At 41.3% G+C, this 19,433-nt stretch overlaps 1 protein-coding gene across 1 annotated transcript in view; it reads left to right on the forward strand.

Annotated features, from left to right (window-relative positions):
* The window catches only part of MICU2 (mitochondrial calcium uptake 2), a 154,860-nt gene that overhangs the window by 127,630 nt on the left and 7,797 nt on the right, over positions 1–19,433 (forward strand). Inside the window, exons 8-9 of the mRNA XM_072850497.1 lie at positions 6,160–6,257; positions 19,213–19,384. Coding sequence (XP_072706598.1) covers positions 6,160–6,257; positions 19,213–19,384 — 270 coding nt within the window. The remainder of the gene's footprint in view (positions 1–6,159; positions 6,258–19,212; positions 19,385–19,433) is intronic.

Raw genomic sequence — 19,433 nt, forward strand, 5'->3', positions numbered from 1 at the left:
GCTTGGTGTATTTTGAAAAAGGTGTTGCCCAGTAAACAGCACTAGTTCCTTTTGTATTAATGCCCTGAGTTCCTTAAAAGGATACTCTAATAGTGATACGTGCATTAGCGTTCTGGTAGCAATAACAATGCTAGTGGTTGCAGATATCTACTGTACAACCCAGTCGTCTAGATTAGGAACTTTGCTCTTGGGCCTTTCAATTTAGATTAATGAGTTATCAAGTAGTTTCAATACCTCTAATTTAATATGCTTTGCGTAATGGCTAAACTTAGAAGTTAATTTTAGCTATTGTTAGGAAAGGAATGATAATACAGAATGTTCTATATTTGTTCTTAAAATGGAATTCATGTTGGGAAATAATATGTGCATTGTCTCATTTCCAAATGATTAAACATATGCTTCTGGATTCCATAATGAACATATTTTCATACAAAGTATCTCCTTTATATGTTTTGTTTGTTGTTTGTTTTTTTTAATTTAACTAGTACTTGGGGACACAGCTATTAATCTCTTTTAAACAGAAAAGTTTTGCACTAAAATTCAGTCTCACTATAAGCAGTGTATTTTTAGACCCACAAATGGATATTTTGCTATTGATGGTGTATCAGTTGTTTTAACCTGTCTACTTTTCTTTCTTTATTATTCATTCACACATTCATCACCACTTAGCTGGTCAGCACAAGATTTTACACTTGGACCTTCAGACATTGGAGCATTGTGATGTATCTCCTCAGCCACAGAGACTGTGCGGGCCATCGTAACCTGCCCACCTGCTCCCTAGAATTTCTAATTAATTTGAAGTTTTCTACCCATAGCTTCAAAGTCTAAAGCCCTGGGCCCAGAATAACTAAAGACTGCCTAAACTGAAGGGAGGAAAATGGTGGTTGACAACTATGCTCTTCTGGTGCACTAATACTCTGTAACAGAGGTGCAGCATATCTGTGCAGCATGTTGAATTTTGCCAGAATCTGGTCCAAGACTAAAATTAATATCCCTCCCCAAAAGAGTGTGTCATTAATCTTGTCACCTCTCAGTTCATATGGAATGCACATTTTTTTCTTGACCTGTCTTCTCCAGCATAAATGTGTATGTTTTGTATCAGCAGATTAACATTGAATTCCGTTGAAAAGCTTTTAGATTCTTTAAACCAAGGAGTATTGCAGTGTTCCTGCATGCTTTAAAGGAAGCTCTCCAGGCAGGTAAACCCCCTAAAGAACCAAGCCATGTGGCATCAAAATATTAAGCTATTAAAAAACTGCTGGGTCATTGTTTACGTCACAGACAAGGAAATTATTTTATTTTTCCACATGACTGATGACAGTATAACCTCAAAAGAGACAAAGAAACATGCTTTCTGACATCTTTCTAGGTACTTATTTTGCTAGTACATTGAATTTGGCTTGGATAGCAAAAGTCGCTCCCTGAAGGAATTCATCTGGAAGCCTGTTGTCGTCACAGTAGCATTGCTTTCCATTGCACAGATGTGTGAGGCAAGGCTATCCCTTTAGTCTCTGCTACTTAACCTAGTCTGAAGGGCTTTAAATTATATAGCTAGAGAAGCCAGATAGCAGTGTGGGCTCCTGGGAGGCCAGGGAAAACACAGCATTTGGCTTTGCACTTACAGCTCTAGTCCTTGATTCAAAACAGTAAGAATCTGGTCATAATCTCTGAAGGCTACATAGTGCATTTGCTTGTAAAGTTAATTGGAATAAACTGGAAATGGTGCACAGAAGCATGCTCACTTGGCATTTTGTGATAACTGAAACTTGGGATGGCACATGGACTACCCAGGGATGCGTTCGGGCAGCAGGGTGGAGGAATTGGACAGAGTCCATCAGGAGTCACTTTTAGCGCTGAGAGCAAGGAGGTTTACACATGCTGAGAATGGGTGTGCTCTGCCTTTGAGGCCAAGTCCACGTTAATCAAAATAGTATGCTTCACTGAATGTAATACCTCCTGAGGGGGGTCCTTGTTACGGATTCTCTACTTTTTACAGAAATTAGTATTTTTAAAGTGTGGTGTGACGGGGAGGCAGGGCCTGAATTCTTGTGAGGGGCTGTCCCCAACTGTGTATAGAAGCTGCTTTTCCCAGCTGCCAGCAGTGCACCGGTCAGGCAGCCTGAGGCTTCACAGTGCAACAGTGCCGTTCCCTGACTGCTTGACGCAGCAGGATTTGGTCCCTCTCGACCTGCTGGCTACAAGACTGGTTTCAACCTGTTCCTATTTTTTTCATAAAGTATCTCCTACAATGTCTGCTCCCAGATTAGCTTTAGCCCACTTGGCTGGAAACCATTTTTATTCTGTACCTCCTCGTGAACTGATGCAGAGCCGTGGGTGACGCACTGAAAGCTGAGGACGTCCATGAAGTTTCATCTTCTTCCTTGCTAAAGGCACTAACAGTACAGCATAGCAATTCCATGGCATTAGCTGTCGTTAAAAAGCAACTAATCCCCAGATAATGGGAATGCTGGATGTTGTTGAATGCTGGATATAAGCTGTTTATTACTTAGAAAATGCTCCATCAGATTTCTTCTCAGATATTGTCTGTTACACTCTCTAGAAAAAAAACGTGCACAGTTTACCCTGTCTGTATCAGACCAGATGTATTCTTGAATCCTACCTTGTAAGAAAGTGCCTTGCAAAACATTAAAAACTTTAGTATGGATTTACATTATTAAAGCTGATTCATCATAAAATGATACATGTTCATTCTGGCGTTCACTTGAGGCTGTCTGGGCTTTGCCAAAAAGGACTGCTTTTGGAGATCTGGATCTCCTGGTCCTCACTAGCTTGCCTGTTCACAGTTCTTTTGACTAGCTGTACCTGGCAGGATTCATTTCATAATGGATACATCTTCTAAACCTTCTTCCCAGAACTGAGCTGTAGGATATATCCCAACATCTTGGAGACTCTCAAAATGACAGAAAGGTTGATGCTCTTGAGCTATGTTTGAGGCTAGGCTGCTTAGATTGAAGGCTACATTGCCTCCAGGGATAGGAGCCTGGCATGATGAATTGACTGACCTAGCAGCTGAAAAACAAAGAGCATTTCAGAGAAGTGGACTCAGAAGAATTTGCAAAGAATTTAGTCTTACCTTTGGAAAGATTTGGGACATCACTAGCAAACAGAAACTAAGACATTGTTCTCCTTGACCCTCCTCTCTTTTCTGCCCCTGTTCTTCATCTATTCAGTCTCCTGTCTTAACCAAAAAAAATTTCCATCCAAAATATGTATTATTTTTACAATTTCTATTGAAACAAGACATTGCACAGCAAATACCATCTCCCAGGAAGCAAGTAAGAGAACAAGGAACATATTACAGATTTTAATCATGGTGAATGCTTTCCAGTCATGCCTCAGGCAAATTCTGCAATGAAAGGTGGCAAGAATCTAGAGACAGTAAGTCTATTAACATTTCAGATGAGTTTTGAAAATCAGTTAGGTACATTATTCCGAAAATCCTGTCTCACTGTGTGATAAGTTTCTTCTCAGTGGCACTTGTTGCTACTTGCTGCAGTATCAGGTCCTAAACGTCAAAAGCTCAGTGGGGAGCTACAGGATTAAGTAAGTCTGTGCCGGTGACTCAGTGTTTGCAGCATCAGGCTTCTACGTTAACAGTCTGTGTAATGTAATAAGGAAATAAATGTTGTGTTATCTGATCTTGCTTAAAAAGGAATAATTGCATAATTCAGCAGTTTGTGGTGCTTTTGAAAAGCGTACGAGGTGTTAACGTTACTCTAGGAACATAAGCTTATGTTTGTAATATGTACACACATGTTCATTAGTTCATATAGACTTGTGTGGCATCAGAGCTTGGTCTTTGGGATTCTCCGTGTGAACCAACAGTCCCAGGAACATGTCTGAGCTCCCCAGTTGAGATATGTGTCCCTGTCCCATCCCATGCTTGTATCAAGGTGAGACTCAGAACATCACCATCCCTTCTCCACTCTGTGCCTCAGCTTTCTGTAAAGCACGCAGCCCAAAAGGGTGCTGTGCTGCACCCTCCCCAGGCTGAAGCCACCAGATACACCAGAATACAAACTTTCACTCAATTTAGATAGTAGCTCTGTGACTCAAAGCCTGGTCCTTTTTACAGCTCTAGGATTATGTTACTATTCCATTCTCATTGCCAAGAGAGACATTCCAAATGTAAGTTATTCTTTTACCTAAGCTCAGGAGGGTGAGGTGTTGGAAATATTAATAGAGCTCGCATTATCTTCTAACAAAGATTTGTCATGTCGTTACTAATTTATACAGTTCAGCAGCAAAAGCTCCTAATGATTCTGTGGACAAAAAGGAATTATGTACTAACATGTACTTTAATTTAATAGCATTAACTCTAGGAAAAGCAATTTTTTGAAATTTTACCCTTAAGCTGTAGTCTCTGTGGTCTGCTATTGCATATTCTATTTTAAAGAAATGTACTGTTTTGTAGTTTTAAAATACATTTAACTCTCACTAACATAGTGTTTGGACATCTGCCAATTCCACTTTGGAATTTCAACTGATAAAGAGGATAGCCAACAAGTAGGTGCATATTTGTTATAAATCCAGGGATAGGCTTTGTCATCTTAGATAAGGTGAGATAGGTATTGTTTGTATGTCTTCTTCTAGCATATAACTAGAGAAACATGAATAGAAGAAAAAAAACTTTTTCTGTTGCAGACTTAGTTTTAAAAAGGTTATTTTAAACCTCATTTTTCAGTTTGTTTTCAATACAACACTGATTTTAGTATGGAGTAATTAAATCGGAAGCCTTCAATTGCGTAATGAGTTCAGTTTTAAAAATTACATCAGCAAATTTGTTTCTTGCATTCTTCAAGTCTCTTTTAAACATGTAAGCAAAAACCACAAAAAGCAGATTAGAATCTCACTGCAGTGAGAAATATGTGGATTCTTCTCTGTTTCTTCTTAGAAAACTCTGCATTCTGACATAAATAGTTTGGGTTTGAATTTCAAATAAGCATACATGAATGTTTGACTTTTGACTTTCAAAAAAGCATATACCAATGTTTATGCATCAGTCTTCACAGTAATCTGAAGTGTTTAAACTTTAGAAGGATGGATCTTGTGGGTATTTAAATATTCTTTGCCTGCAGTTAAATAATAAAGTTCAATAAGTACAGTTTGCATATGGCTTGAAAAGGTTTTTTTCCTAGGTTCACTCATACATAACTCCTATCACTGGCATTTAGTGAATTGTAGCTTGCAGTAGAAATGAGGAATGTTACCTCTTTAACTATAAAATAACTGTGTCACATATGCAGTAAGCATGAAACACACAGTGGACTAATGGGACTTGTTATTGATGATGCTGAAAGCTAAATAACCATTAGTATTAAATCTTATGAATAGACTCTTGTCTTTCATCTTACCTCTTCAACCAGATAAAAGACACAGAGGCTATTTAGATGTCATAAGAATAGTTTGTTGAAATCCCTCCAGACTTACAAAAAAACCCTCTCTCTTCATGTTGCTTAGTGTTTTGTTGCGTTCAAAGAAATGCCAGTATGCTAGTGCTGAAAGAAGAATAGAACAGAAATCCAGCATTCTGTGTGGTTTTAGGCTTGTTAAAGATGCTGTTGAGTTGAAATAATGTGCATCCTTTTTCTGCAGAAATCTCTTAATCAGATTTTAAAAATATATGGAAAAGTCACTAACATTGAAAATTTGCAAGAAGCCTTGTAAGACCATATTGTAAGAGAGCACTTTCAATGTTTGTATTTTCCTAGTTTTGTTTCTTAGACTATCATGAATGTTTTTAAATGGCTGTATCCAATTAGAAATATCTGACTAAAAACTTTTTTACGAAGATGTTAACTTTATTTAAAGCCTCTATTCACCTAAGTATAAAGGTTTTTAAAGATTTAACTAGCAACCTTCTCAGTTCTAATAATAAAATACACTGAAGGTGGTTGTAAATTGTACTCATCTTTCATACAGAATATTTAGAAGCAGAACATATAATACACTGTTACCAGTTGATGTGAAAGAATTATTCAGCTCTGAGATCCTGTGTGATAGCTTTGGGAATAGTAATTAAATTGCAAGTATCTCTTGTGAAATTCTAGTTAAAATAAATATTTCCAGATTTGTAGGGAATAGATATTAATAATCATACAATGCATAATAATTAATCATACCGTTTTTGTTTTATAGGGAGTACAACTGGAAAGCTCTGGTGTTAATACCATGTTGCTGGTACATTTCTTTGGAAAAGAAGGAAAGGAAAAACTTCACTATTCTGAGTTTTTCAGGTATTTTTTTCAGCTAGGCAAGCCTAACAGCAACCAGTCCTGTTCCTACCCCCTCTACTTTGCACCAACACTGGCATTAATCTGACCTCACACTGAGCTGATTCAGAAAGTTAAGCAGATAATCAAGCAGGAGAGTGTTCATGATTTTGCATGTTTCGATTTCTAGTTTAGCTCCTTGAGTCTGCTATCTGCAGGAGGAGTTGAGCACCATGATAACTCCAAAGCAGCAATGGGCCTGGAGGCCGTGAGGGTTGACGCTACCATTCTTGGCAGCTGTGCGATAGCATACCTTTAGACAATATGATTCATGAGTATTATTCTTTTTCCTGGTCAAATCACCAAAAAAGTGACTGCTGATCAATTAAAAAAGCTTTTCTGAGCTGAGACACCTCCTTCCCCATTACAACTGTCATGGTAGGCTACAGGCAACTTCTCTGCTTGTTTCAAATTCCAGCTTCTGTTAAAACTTTACCTGTGCCTTTTCCTTTACCCTTTGAACTACTTTTGCAATGGGACTACACAGATGCTTCGTGGCACTTATGTCAGAACTGAGAATTGACTCATGGCAAATACCACATCAGACTGAAACTGCAGTGGAATACCAAGTTGCCATTACTGCCGGAAATGTAGCATTGTATACTCATCTATTTCACTGTAAGCTTTGCAAAATCAGAAGTTAATAGAAAGTTCTAAGACTGGTGTAGGGAATCATTCAGTTCATATGTCATATACATGTCAGAAAGATGGTGTAATCCTTGTCTACATCAGAGTAAATAGTCCTGCTGTGGTTGCTTTCGACTTGAAAACCCAACCGAGTATCAGCTGTTAGTGCTTTAATTGGATGAGATTCTTTCTTCCAATGTTCATTTCAATCAGTAATGATGACCACCACCTACACAGCATCACAACTTAACTGGTTAAAACTCTCTGTTACTTGGGAGATCAATTTCTCCTGTTAGTATGAACTCCAGATGCATTTTGCTATGTGAACTCGGGCCCTGAATCCGCATGCACAGTATTTCTTTGAGATAAATGGAAGTTAAAAGATGCCTCCAGCTCCCTTTTCTATAAATACCACAGATCCTCTCAATGAAGGAAAAGGCAGAGAGCACCAGTAAAAGGTTGTGTTTGCATATACAGTGTAAACTGAAAAGCCTCAGGTTTTAGATAAAATCCTACATTGACCCAATGAGGCATGACATTGATGAAACTATGTACCTAGTACATTCAGAACGCGTAGGTTAAAGACCTTTGCCTACCACACAGATAGAGGCCTGTAATCAAAATCAAACTCCCACGTCTTGCTCTTAAAATTTGTGGGATAAGTGTAAGGTTTAATGCAGGTAATTTTTCAACAGTGGCAGTTATGTTTCGTAGAGCTGGAATGTGCCTCTTTATCACTGCGTAGACACTCCATCTCAGTTGCAACGTGACAGTGAAGTTTGTTTAACACGCAGAAAGGTGAATAAAAGGATCACTGTCTTTTTAACCTGTGTGAAGATATCACCTTTCACATGATTTTATTTGCAAGTAAATCAAGCACATCATTTCTGGGTTCCTATTGTTCAGAGAAAATGTGATTTCTATCTGATGGCCTCTCATAACATTTTACCTTACGCGGGAAGCTATTGTTGGCTGTTTGATCAAAGTGCCACGCTGTTTTTACAGGAGATGACTGATGAGCTGTACAGACATAGATCATTGTCAAAAGCAGAAAATAATGATGGCAAATGCTTTTATCATTTTCCAAGTTCTTGCCTAGAAAGCTTTTCCATTGATCAGTGTAGTACCTACTAGAAAGTAGGGGTGATTAGGTTTGATTAGGACACACTAAAACTTGTCACATTAGTTAAATACACAGATATTGCTGTGCTGTAGAGTCCTTGAAACTAAAAAAAAAAAAAAAAAAAGGGCAGGAATGCTTTCTTTGTGAAATTTCACTGTATTTACATGGGAATTCAGAAAGCTGAGACTAGTGTTCTCACCCCATTAGTTACATATATTTTCCTCATGCTTCCTCCTTTTCACTTTGGCTATGTTAAAAAATCCTTTTGTAAGTGTGCAACCATCTGTATCTACACCTACACCAGTGATGTCTGACCCTTTTAGCCCACAGTCAAAACATTTAAAACATGTTGGACAGCCACAGTCAATGTATCAGGGCAATTAAATTGCCTTGTTCTCCTTTCTTTTGCATTTAGATGGCACACAGAAAATGGAAACCATCTACATCTCTTCAGGCAATGTGGAGCTGATGTAAGCCAGCTCTTGTGCCTCCCTTCCTACTGCCCCAAACACAGGAGGCACACTGATTATGGGGAGGGGAAATGGTTAAGCATGCTGTGCTCCATCTGTCTCCACCTGGTGCATGGTTCTTTGGAAATCATAGGTAGGCGATACATACAAGGACAATCCTCAGGCTGTTTTTTACTCGACGTAAGGAGTGAGACCATGAAACAGAATATCAGTTCACTTTTCAACCTTTCTTGGGCTGCTGGGAGCATGAAAGTAAAGAAGTAACCTTTTCGTAGGTATTTTGTGACACCAGTCAAGCTCTTTTCTCACTATCCTCCAGAACATAGTCAAACCAGCAACCAAAGCTGCTCCTTTTCATTGTCTGCTGAGCAGCGGTGGTGGGACTCCCTTCGTTCTGCAGGGACTGCTTAGAAGTAGTGGAAGCAATCCAGGAAGCGCACCATCCTATGTCTTTCCCATAGTAACAAGGTGGTTTCAGAGATCTTAAGGTAGGACTCAAGGAACACATGTTCAGCTCCAGACTGCTACATGATTTCTTGCCAGTTGTATTGTCCTTAACAGAAGGACAACATGATATTTATTAATAATAATTCACAACTTCAAAAGCAACAGCTTGTTTCCCTGGCAAAAGTTAGAAAATTTAAATCTGAATTATTCTGGAGTATGTTTATGTATATCACTAGTAAAGGTGGTGCTTCCTGGTCGAATGCAGCTGGAATCATTATTCTCCTGTATCAGGTTTAAGAAAACATAAAACAATATGCAGCAAACCTAAAATCATGTAACACAGAAAGGTAAATTTAATACAAGTTGTAACCAGGTGAGACTTTCTTCGCAGAAGATCTGAACAAATTTCTGTTTCAGGTGACCACCACTCAGTTTTACATCTCAACAATAATGTCATCTTCTAATACCAGGCCCCATCTTATAGAATGTCAGATTTCAAACATGAAGTCAGAAGTTCTTTGGGATTCCAGGCTTTTTTTTTCTTATGCATAGCAATTTCCCCTGGTTTTTGAGACAGACATAAATCTTGGTCTTTTCCTTCCAAAAAATGTTTCACTTGTGCTTTAATTTCCAGCTATATTGTATGTACTATTTTTTATTCTGAGTACAAAACTATTTAGTTTTCTAGGTATAGCAAATATTTCTTCTTGACAGCCATTGGTTTTTTTCCCTGAAAAAGTCCCTTACTGATCTTGTTTAAGTATGTCTAATCCCAAATAAAAGAGGAGACAGTAATTCACTCCCTAAAGTTTACGACTGCTATTATTTTTTTCTGTAATCTGTCCCCAAGCAAGCTTAAATCTCTCACAATCTCCTTGAAGGAAAAAAAAAATAAGAAAGTGCAGAGAGTATGGAAAGAATATTCACAAAACTTTCTGATTGTTGTATTTTTTTCTGGGGTGGCTTACAAAAAAGTACTTCCCGGTATGGTTAAACAATAGGCATCTTTTAATCATATAAGGAAAATTAACATTTCAAATCCAGTTCATGGTATTTTCTTATCTGGTTTGTTGCTTCCAAATTTCTTATCAGTTAATAGAATTTTGCACCAGAAATATTCTTTAATCATGGTTTCTTTTTTATTTTCTGCTTTAGCTTGAAGGTCACAAATTGTATAACCCTACACAAAACATGCCTTTTCCCTACCTGTCCTGTTTCTTTCTTTCAGTATTTTGAATTCCTTGGTACATTTCATTTGAAACCTTTCATTTAAGAAACCAGAATGATCCAGGCTGAACCACACTGCTAGTGCTGACATTTGTCTGGTGCTGGTCTGTGTTTGTGCCAATGCAGGGTCTCTTTCAGGTAGCATTGTCAACCAGTAGTGCTTTTGCTGTGATGATAGCTTGTATGTTTTCAGTGATTTTCATCTAGGGATTTGGAAGTGCTTTGCAGAAATGATTGCCTCCTTATTTGTCTCTATACCTACACTTGTATCTATGCGTTCGTGTATGTATATAGACCCCTAATACACGTAGAGATTACATCTCGTGCAACCAGGATCAGACAGAGAGGAAATGGAGATGGGAACAAAATCTGGCTTCATGATGGTATATTCCTATCATAACTGAATCTGAATATTTCCCAAATATGTAGTAATGATGTTGAGAAGAATCCTGTTTCTTCCTTTCCTATATACTTAGCAAAGGAATAGCTTGATGAGTTTCTACAGAATGGTTATAAATGCAAGTGAGTAGTTTTGTTATGTTTGGTTTGGAAACATTGAGGACAGTAAATCAAAGGGGGTTTTGCCTGTAATGTTGAAAATTGTGAGATTGATTAACTGTCTTACCACTTGCAGAACTGAATTTACAAGCATAGATCTAAATGTTCTCTAAAGGTTAATGGTCAAGCCCTTATTAGATTTTCTATATTCTGTTTGGAAAGTCAGATTTGCAAAAGGGCAACCTTGCAGCTGGTTTGCAACAGTCCTTTGGTGCAGAGAGCATTATCAACTCTTCAGAAGGACTTCAGTGTCCAAAGAGGAGCCAAAGCAGAGTACAAATGTCGGGGTCGTATATCCACCACTATGTTGTTAAGTTTCCTTCCTATAAATCAGTGCAACAAGAACTAGTGAGTTCTGTATTAGCGTATTAAAGCTCTACACAGACTTTCAGTTCAGGTCAAGAGGTATAGGAAGGAAAACTTTCCCTAACCTTTCCTTTTGTGTTTCATTCTACTGCTTTATGTTCCTAGCACTTCATTGCAACATCTCAGGTTGGAGGGAGAATAGCTGCATTCCTGAGGTCTCCCCACTTTTATTACATTTTCACTTGTATTAAAACTGAGTTGCCAAAAAGTCTTGAGAGACTCCCTCTTTCTATAGATCTGTAAAGCACATTACAAAATGAGGGATAAATCCTGATAAGGTTTCTGGATGCTCTTGTAACACAATAACAAATTTGGCCATGGGCCTTCAATGTGGGTGTTTTAGAGAATGTGGATAAAACAGGCTATCTTAAAGAAAGTACTGTCTGTTCCCAGCCTTTTCCCCATCTCGTAAATTTATGATTTACCTTTCCTTTTTGTTATTTGGAAACTTAGGGCTTGCTTTTATTCTCAAGCTACTATAGCATAAGAGTATTTCTAGTGTAATTATTTTTTAATTGTAGAGCACATCCCCAATCAGAATCCTGTTCCCATAGCTGAATTATGGCTCCCTTCAAAGTCCCCAGCCAAGCTCCCACTGACTTTGGGAGAGCAGGAATTTCATTCCTATGCTTGTTTTTCCTAACATCTGGAGAAATTTTTAAGGAATTTCCAGCTGAAACTCATCACACCGTGATCCAGAAGATAGAAAAGCAAGTATCCCTAGTGGTGTCTTGGCATTTAAGTATCAAGTTTTACTTCCTAACCAGAAAGTTATTTTTAATAACTTTTAATAATTTTCACTTAAAAAAAAACTCATTAGGATTTTTAACTCTCACATCTGGGAATAAGAGTGACCTAGAATGCTGATGCGATGATTCATAGTATTTTAATTTTTGTAAATGGGAGACTATCACATATGAATTTTAAATTGCACACTTCAGCTGCTGCTCCAAGTAGCGTTTGGTACAGCAGGAAATCTTCCCAGTCTGGCTTGCCAGGAGCAAGCCTACAAGTCGAAATGAAATATCCATTAATATTTTTGTACCTAAATAAGTAATTCCTGCTCCCCTCCCTAATCTGAACAGTGCAGCAAGATGCACAGCTCTTGTGCCACAAGAAGGGTGCAGTGTCATTGCCCCAAAGCAACTGGAGAGGGCAAGAACCTAGGCCTGAGAAAAGGCAGTGGAAAACCCACAGTGGGGCTGGGAAAATATAACACTTCATTTGCTGTCCAACTAGAAGGGGGTGCAGAAGCAAGAACACATCAAAAATGCCACAGCCAAACCCTTCACTTTCCTCTTTGGCTTTGCTGCACCTTTCAGGTGGCTGATGTGTGTAGCTAGGTGGGCCACCTGCTCCTTCCTCAGCATGTAGAAATGCTTGGACTTTCAGCTGTCCTGCCTTTATTGGGTATGGCTAGAGGGCAGGTCACTGAGGGTTTTCTGCTTAAGGAAATGCAATATTTAGAAAAGGTAGAAGAATATGTAGTTTGTCATCACCTGTGGCTACTGACCAGTACAGCAAATGACTGAGCATCAGCTCCCCAAGATAAATAACTCATACTTTAAATAACAGACCTGAAGTCTTGCAAAATGTGTCCACCTTTCATAGATTAAAAGCCAAGAAAATAAAACACGTGGTGCTTCGTTTCCCTACATCCACGTTTTAGGCATATGGCTGAAAGTGACCTCATTTTCAGCAGCTTCTCCTCCCCTAAACCATATGTCACATGGGTTGGAAACGACAGTCAAAGATGCAGTTACTGTTCTGCATGGTCTCTTCTGTGACTTCCAGCCAAGCACAAGCCACACATCCCAGATACCATCTACTCCTTGCCATTGATGGACACTCCCAAAATGCAGCCAAGTGGCCCTCGTCTGTCTCTGCTGGACTGACTCCATGCCTGGCCTATATTCCTGGTCCATGCCATTCTCTCCCCTGCAGCTCAACCTCCTTTCCCAGGATGCAGGGAGGCTCTTGCAGGCGGTACAGCAGGACTGCTTCTGCCAGCCCGCGCTGGCCGGTCTCCCCAGCACATGCTGACTGCTGGGCTGTCCAGAGGCAGCAGTCATCTCACAAGTTACAAGGACAGGAGCTGCATCTGAAAACTGAAGAGTGGTTTGCAAGCTGTGCAAGTGAGCTCTCACTGGTCTGTAAGACAAGGGGCCTCCCCTTCACACTGGTGGCACAAACAGGTCCTTTGGTGTTTCATCCCCTTGTGAGAGGGAGAGTTGGGGGACTTGAAAGTGAGCCAGGTCTTAAGGTGGACTGTGGAGGAAGATACCTCAGTGTTTGACTATGCTGTGGAATTCTTGTAACCCCCTTTACTGGACCAGAAAAATGCCCATATAAAATGTGAGAGCATATCATACCCCTCCTCAGTATTACCCTACTAAAACTGTAGCCTGGAACTTAAAACCACTTCCACTGTCAGGCTTTCATTTACCTGCATGTCCTGAGCCATGAAGCATTTTTTGGCCCTTTATTTGCATGTGCAGCTCTAATTATTACAGGAAAAAATACAAGAGTGCTTATGCTGCAAGAGCAGTCTTTAGCTAACCCCTTATAGACTTCAGTGAGCTTCGAGCTACTAATTGTCCAAGTGATCTCATTAAAGAACTAAAGATAGCTGTGCGGACTAAAATGCCGTAATTTCAGGGGAAAGAATTCAAACCCAGTGAGGCCGTGCAAATACTGATGAGCAAATGAGCCTCTACTGATATTTGCTACATAGACCCTTAGCGGTCCTCTTCTCCAACTAACTGCTTTGTCCCAGTCCTCATAGAATCATAGAATACCAGGTTGGAAGGGACCTCAAGGATCATCTGGTCCAACCTTTCTTGGCAAAAGCACGGTCTAGACAAGATAGCCCAGCACCCTGTCCAGCTGAATCTTAAAAGCATCCAATGTTGGGGAATCCACCACTTCCCTGGGGAGATTATTCCGATGGCTGATTGTTCTCGTTGTGAAAAATTTTCCTCTTGTGTCCAATCAGAATCTCCCCAGGAGTAACTTGTACCCATTACCCCTCGTCTTTTCCATGTGACTCCTTGTAAAAAGGGAGTCTCCATCTTCTTTGTAGCCACCCTTCAAATACTGGAACATGGTGAGAAGGTCTCCCCTAAGCCTTCCTTTCTCAAGGCTGAACAAACCCAGTTCTCTCAGCCTTTCCTCATGTGGCAGGCTTCCCAGTCCTTTGATCATCTTTGTGGCCCTTCTCTGGACCCTGTTCAGCCTGTCCACATCTTTTTTGCATAGCAGGGACCAAAACAACACAGTATTCCAGGTGTGGCCTGACAAGCGCTGAGTAGAGTGGGATAATGACTTCTTTATCTCTGCTGGTGATGCCCTTGTTGATGCAACCCAGCATCCTGTTGGCTTTCTTTGCCACAGCAGCACACTGTTCACTCATATCGAGCTTGTTGTCCACCAGGACCCCAGGTCCCTTTCCACAGAGCTGCTCCCCAGCCAGGTAGATCCCAGCCTGTGCTGCACTCCTGGATTATGTTTTCCCAGATGCAAGACCTTACATTTGTCCTTGTTGAACTTCATAAGGTTCTTGTTAGCCCACTCTTCCAGCCTGTCCAGGTCTTACTGCAGGGTAGCTCTCCCTTCTGGAGTGTCCACTTCCCCACTCAGTTTGGTATCATCAGTAAACTTCATCAGGGTACGCTTGATCCCATCATCCAGATCACTTATGAAGATATTAAACAGCGTTGGGCCCAATCTCATTCCCTGGGGGACCCCACTTGTGACAGTTTGCCAGTTTGTAAAGGAGCTATGTACCACCACCCTCTGGGTGCAGCCTGTCATCCAGTTCCCCACCCACTGCACAGACCACTTGTCTAGACCATAATGCATCAGTTTCTCTAGGAGGAAGCTGTGGGAAACCATACCAAAAGCCTTGGAGAAATCCAGGTAGACAATGTCCACCACTTACCCCACATCAACTGAGCAGGTTACTTTGTCGTAGAAGGCGATCGGGTTTGTCAAGCACGATTTGCCCTTGATGAATCTGTGCTGGCTTTTCCCAGTTATGTGCTTCATTTGATTTGTGATAGCCCCCAGGAGGATTCGTTCCATAACTTTCCCAGGGACTGAAGTAAGAGTGATGGGCCTATAATTTCCTGGATCCTCCTTTAAACCCTTCTTGTAGATGGGGGAGACATTAGCCTTCTTCTAGACTTCTGGGACGTCTCCCTATCTCCACAACTTCTCAAAGATTACAGAGAGCGGCCTCGCAATGACATCTTAACACCCTCGGGTGGGTAACGTCAGGGCCCATCGATTTGTAGGGGTCAAGCTCCTGTAGTAGTTCACATAACAACTCTTCCTTCACTGACGATGGGTCTGTGTTTGCATCAATTTGGATTTTTGTTCCCAAGGCCTGGGGCCCAACAGTGCTGGTAAAGACAGAGGTGAAGAAAGTGTTGATAACTTCTGCCTTTTCAGCCTGTTGGTGACTAATTCACCTCTCCAGTTTAACAGCAGGCCAATATTTTCCTTCTGTTTCTGCTTGTTGTTCATACCTGAACAACCCTTTCTTGTAGTTTTTGACATCTCTGGCCAGTTTCAATTCAAGCTGAGCTTTTGCTTTTCTAACTGCATCTCTGCACGCCCTGGCAATGTCCTTGTAGTTCTCAACAGGTATGTGTTTGCTTTTCCATCCCTGGTACGCTTCTCTTTTGGTTTTAAGCAGACTCAGAAGCTCGCAGTTAAGCCAAGGGGGTCTCTTGCTCCGTCTACTTCCCTTACCTTTGAAGGGGATGAACTGTTCTTGTGCTTCCAGGAGTCCATTCTTGAAAAACTCCCAGCACTCACTAATTCGTTTATCCTCCATGGAAGCTTCCCACAGAATCCCTCCCAGCTGAGCTCTGAGCAAGCTAAAGTTTGCTCTTCTAAATCTAAAACCTTTGTCTTAGTACTAACCTTCAGCATGCTCAGCAGGATCCCAAACGCCACAATATTGTAGTCACTGCAGCCAAGGCTATCACTAACTGAGATATTACAAGGCAAGTTTTCTTGGTTTGTGAGTAGCAAGTCCAGCAGTGCCTCATTCCTGGTTGGCACATCTAACATTTGTATGAGGAAGCAGTCCTCTGCACATTCCAGGAACTTGACGGATGACATGCGAGCTGCTGTATTGTTCTTCCAACAAATGTCTGGGTAGTTGAAGTCACCCATAAGAACCAGGTTCTGTTGACTCAAAGCTTGCTTAAGTGACCCAAATATTGCTTTGTTGGCCTTATCGTCTTGGTTTGGAGGTTGGTAGCAGATGCCTACTGTAAGATCCCCCATGGAGACGACCCCTCTGATCTTGACCCAGAGGCATTCGATAGGGCTTCCACGATTGCTGTAGTTGACTTCTATACATTCAAGGTTCTCCTTAACATAGAGCATGATGACTCCTCCTCTTCTTCCCTGCCTGTCTTTACGAAACAGCCTATAGTTATCAGTCGCAATCCTCCAGTCATGTGAGTTCTCCCACCATGTTTCAGTTATTCCTATGATACCATAACTTTCTGACTGGGCGCGGAGCTCCAGTTCCTCCTGTTTGTTCCCCACGCTGTGTGCATTGGTATACATACACTTGAGGTGGTTGGTCTTCTGGTTCTCATCTTGGGAGGCAGCTAAGGAACATTTGTCGCTGCTCTGGTTGGCCTGGCTTATTCCCCAGTAGGTTGCAATGGCATGAGCATTGCCACTTTGGACCCCGCCCCCCAAGTCCTTCAGTTTAAAGCCTGCTTCACCAAGCTGGCCAGCCTGCTGCCAATGATTCCCTTGCCTCTTCTAGACAGGTGGATCCCATCCCTCCCTAACAGGCTATAGTCACTGAAGAATGTCCTGTTGTTGTAAAAGCCAAAACCCTCGTGATGGCACCAGCCACGAAGCCAGAATTTGATTTGCATTATATGTCTATTTCTGGCTGCACCCTTTCCTCTAACTGGCAAAATGGAAGAAAAGATAACGGGCACCAATACTTTTTGCTTGCACCCCCAGGGCTTTGTAGTCTTCCTTGATTCTGCCCAGGTTCTGGCTGGCGGTGTCATTCGTGCTCACGTGAAAGAGTAGCAATGGGTAGTAGTCTGTGCTCTTGACAAGTTGTGGCACCCTCTCAGCAACGTGTCGGACCTTAGCTTCCGGAAGGCAGCACACCTCCCGTGACTCCCTGTCAGGCCGGCAGATGGACACCTCAGTGCTCCTTAACAGAGAGTCACCCACTACGAGCGCTCGTCATTTCTTTTTGCAGTATCCACTGTGTGCTGCTGGTACAGTTTCTTCTTGCAGACCTTGCTCATGGGTGTCTACAGCTGTTAAAGCTTCATATCTGGTTTTGGTTGTAATGCTGGAGGATGGGGTCTGAAGCAGAGTCCTGCTTTTGTGGGTCACCAGGGTCTAAGGTGCCTCATTCTCTGTGGTGTCTGCCACAGGAGCATGGTTCTGAAACCACTTATCTGTCTCTGTCTCAGCCCCTCTAATACTGCGTAGCCTTTTGTTTCCTGCATCTCAGCCACCTGACACAACAGATCATCAACCTGTGCACATCTTTTGCAGGTACTTGCCTTTTCGCCAGGAGAAGGGTCTGGGCACTTGTTGCAACCTACCATCTGTACTGAAGTCTCTTTCCTTACCAGTTCTACCTGAGTGGAAGCATCAGATATCTCAGGGGCTTTCTCTGTAGAAACACTGGTTTTAACTCTGAGGCAAGTACCCACCATTATGGCAGAGACCTAGAGCACTTCCCTGGGCTGTGGGCCTACGAGCAGGGTGCACGGCCCTTCTGCGCAAACTGCCGCACCCTCTCCATCCCTGTTTGCGTGCCCTGGTCGCAGCGCGGCCGGTCGCTCCCTAGGGCTGTTTAAATCTCCTGCGGTTGTTCCTGACAAAGCCCAAGCCGTGTCAGCCTCTCTCGCGAGAGCTGCCAGCTCCTGGCAGGGCTCTCTGCTCTCCTCGGGTTTCCCTGGCTCCGGGGTCCCCCCTGTACACCTCGACCTAGTGCTCAGCTACAGAACTTAGCATTGCCGCAGCTGCATGCCTCGCCGACTGAGTATTTCATTCTTTCCTGTCAATAATTCTTGCAACTTGATAAAGCAGGGTTCTTTCAAAGTACTGAAGGGATTCTGGCAAGCATCACTGTGTTTTAACCTTTATTTATATTTTAAAATTATCACTGTTTGAATTGCCCCATTTCTGAAGGGGAAAGTACCAAATGGATCACACAGTATTGTCTTTTACTTTCTCCAAATTCATATCAGGCCAGAAGAAACGATAATGGCCACGTAGACCAAACTGGGGAAACACAAAGCTACAACTCTGCTTACAGTTCTGGCTGTGTACCTGCAGGTTGTTACTTGCCTCTCATGCTACTTTTTTTTTTTCTTCCTAAAAGAATGGGTCTCTCCTAAAAACCTTGATGTTCAACCCTTTGTTTTTCAGACAGCTCTCTTCGGACCTTCCCGATCACCTGCAACGTCATTTTCTGTGCTCTTCCAAACTCTGTACACGTCAGTTGTAATCCTCTCTAATCCATCCTCTAGTGAGTGCAGAACTGATTTGCCGAACCACTCTTTGCAGTTATAATCTTTGTGGCTTTTAGTCATCTTTTCCTGCAGTAACGATTTCAAGTTTCCTCTTTCTTTCACCTTTGTATTTATTAGGGCTTCATCTTTCTAGGCACTTTCCAACCTTGTCATTCCTCTCTTATTAATACGAAATTTCATAAATCATGTGTCAGGCCTTTAGTTACCATGTCCTTTTTCATTCATTCATTATAATACTGCCTTACCAATCATTTTATCTCATTATCTGCACAGTTTTGAACATTAGTAAAAACTATATGCTAAATGTATCTGTAAATTATCTTAGCAGCAGCAATCTATGAATGCAGACTTAGAGAGCACCCTACTGGTGTCATTATTGAAATGCAGCCGTGGAAACAAATCTGCACACACAGGTAAAATTAAACCAGTGACATTTTAAACAATGATGTCGATAGTATCTGTGATTAAGAGTTAGTGTCTACTACATTTAGTAGCTATGGTAGTAGTAGTGATACAGTGATGCAAGTATCAACTGTTGGATAATATCTGTTTACACTTAGATTCATGGAAAATCTGCAAACAGAAGTCCAAGAAATGGAATTCATAAAGTTTTCAAAGGGTTTGAATGTCATGAGAAAAGAAGACTTTGCAGAATGGTTACTGTACTTCACCGATGAGGAAAACAATGAAATTTACTGGCAGAATGTGAAAGACAGAATTGAGGCAGGAGAGGTTGGTACATAAAGCGTGCTTTGTTTTGCTTCCTCGTTTGTACGTAGAG

Source organism: Ciconia boyciana, chromosome 1, assembly GCF_034638445.1.
Source record: "Ciconia boyciana chromosome 1, ASM3463844v1, whole genome shotgun sequence".
NCBI classification, from domain to species: domain Eukaryota; kingdom Metazoa; phylum Chordata; class Aves; order Ciconiiformes; family Ciconiidae; genus Ciconia; species Ciconia boyciana.